The following is a 2,500-nucleotide window of genomic DNA, read 5'->3' as shown; positions in this document are numbered from 1 at the left end:
GAGAATGTAAGTAAATAGAATTTTTAAAGGACTCAACGATGCACCGAACAAGGCTCGAAACCAGGACCTTCGGATCCGAAAGCGAGTGTCATACCACACGACCACATAGCGGTTTAGCGATCCGATGAGCGCGCCGTCAATTTTCTATTCTCTTCATCTTTTATTTTGTTATTGATTATTATTATTTTATCTAATGATCTCTTCACATGGTCAAAAATATACAAAGTCAACAAGTCGAAATTTTATTTCGTCAAACAACTTTGTAGAGATGAGAATCGATACCAATATTTTACCTACACCCACTTTGCACGATTATTTACTCGCACTGATAGAAACTGAAGATGTAATCGATGATTCGAGTATTGCATTTAACAACGATACTTGGACTGCTACAACGATTCCGTACATTATATATTATTTGCATAAACTAACAATTCGGTATAAGAATATTGGCTAAAAATATCGATTAACTTTGTATCGAAACGAGAGATGTTATGTAAGACAGCGTTACGCTTGTTTGTGCGGCTATGTGATCCTTGTGGTATGACACTCGCCTTCGGATCAGAAGGTTGTGGGTTCGAGTCCCGCTCTGAGCGGCGCATAGTTGAGTTCTTGGAAAAGGCTCTTTACTCACATTCTCGCCTAGTATTCAAATGTAAAATGAGTACCTATCCGTTAACATCGTTGTTTCTGTCGAAAAAAAAAAAAAATATATATTGCCTAACAGGCGTCATGTCTCGTCCTAAATGTTAAGTGTTACTGATGGAACGGGACCAATTGTAAAGCGCTCTGAGCACGTTTAGTGAATATTGCGCTCTATTTAATAAAAAAAAAAAGCTCAAGTAACAGCTCGATATTTGCTAAAAATATCGATTTATTTTGTATCGAAACGAGGGAAACGATGTAAGACAGCGCTATGCTTGTTTGTTCAGCGATACACAAAAGAGTTCCTCTTTCACAACTCATTCATCTGCCCGCCCACGAAAAATCGGACAGCGTTGAGAGTCTATCAATTTTAACAAACAAAAGAGACTTAAGCTTTTATATAGCGCAATATCCACTAAACGTGCTCCAAGCGCTTTATAAAGGGTCCCTCCCTGACCAACAGCACCGCTTAACATGCATCGCGAGACATGACGCCTGTTAGGCGATATTACATTATATTTTGAACAAATACAACGCTGTTTAAGGCCAGGTATTCATTTTTACACCTGAGTACGGTGAGAGAATGTGAGTAAAGAGCCTTTTACAAGGACTCAACTATGCGCCGAGTTGAGCTCGAACTCAGGACCTTCCGATCCGAAAGCGAGTGCCATACACTAGACCACATACCCACACATATGGATGTCACTGAGGGCGGTCCCGGTAGCCCAGTTGGTAGAGCACTCGCTTCACAAGCAAAGGGACCGAGATTGATCCCAGGTGTAGTCGAGATTTTTTTTCAGACACACATCCTCCCACCTGTCCACCCAGCCGTGATTGGGTAACTGGACTTGTTAGATCTGGCGGAAAGTACTTTGCGATAGACTAGCGTCCTATCCAAAGGGTAGCAATTAACCGCTATCATCCGTTTCACGCTGTAGAAACCTGGATAAGCTCCGGCTTCATGTACGTGATGCCTCTAAATAGACTACTACTTAATGTAACTGAGGATTGTAAATATATCTTACCTTCAGACATTAGAGAGTTCATTTTACTACATGTGACGTCATCGTATCGTCTAACAACGAATCCCAAGTCTTGGAACCGTTCTTCCAGTCTCTCGGCATCCACATCGCTTCCTTCACGGTACGGTAGACCGGTGCTCTGGGAATTAGATAATAGCATCATCATCGTTATCATCGCCTTTATCATCATCATCGTCATCATCATCATCATCATCACATCATATCATCATCATCATCATCCATCATCATCATCATCATCGTACTTATCATCATCATCATCATCATCATTATCATCATCATCATCATCATCATCATCATCATCATCATCATCATCATCATCATCATCATCATCATCATCATCATACCCCTCCTCATCATCATCATCATTATCATCCACCTCATCATCATCATCATCATCATCATCATCATCATCCATCATCATCATCATCATCATCATCATCATCATTATCATCCACCTCATCATTATCATTATCATCATCATCATTCATCATCATCATCATCTATCATTCACCTCATCATCATCATCATCATCATCATCATCATCATCATCATACATCATCATCACTCATCATCATCATCATCATCATCATCATATCATCATCATCATCATCATCATCATCATCATGATTATCATCCACCTCATCATCATCATTATCATCCACCTCATCATCATCATCATCATCATCATCATCATCATCATCATCATCATCATCATCATCATCATCATCATTATCATCCACCTCATCATTATCATTATCATCATCATCATCATCATCATCATCATTATCATTCACCTCATCATCATCATCATC

General features: G+C 39.5%; 1 protein-coding gene across 1 annotated transcript in view; it reads right to left on the bottom strand.

Moving 5' to 3' along the window:
• The window catches only part of LOC144974071 (caspase-6-like), a 166,884-nt gene that overhangs the window by 31,848 nt on the left and 132,536 nt on the right, over positions 1–2,500 (bottom strand). Inside the window, exon 4 of the mRNA XM_078916960.1 lies at positions 1,671–1,806. Coding sequence (XP_078773086.1) covers positions 1,671–1,806 — 136 coding nt within the window. The remainder of the gene's footprint in view (positions 1–1,670; positions 1,807–2,500) is intronic.

The sequence above is a fragment of the Berghia stephanieae genome, chromosome 5 (assembly GCF_034508935.2).
Source record: "Berghia stephanieae isolate SIO BIC M18660-M18661 chromosome 5, UCSD_Bste_1.3, whole genome shotgun sequence".
Taxonomy (NCBI): Eukaryota; Metazoa; Mollusca; class Gastropoda; order Nudibranchia; family Aeolidiidae; genus Berghia; species Berghia stephanieae.
The sequence above is the reverse complement of the archived record's forward strand: the minus strand, read 5'-3'. Positions and strand labels throughout refer to the sequence as shown.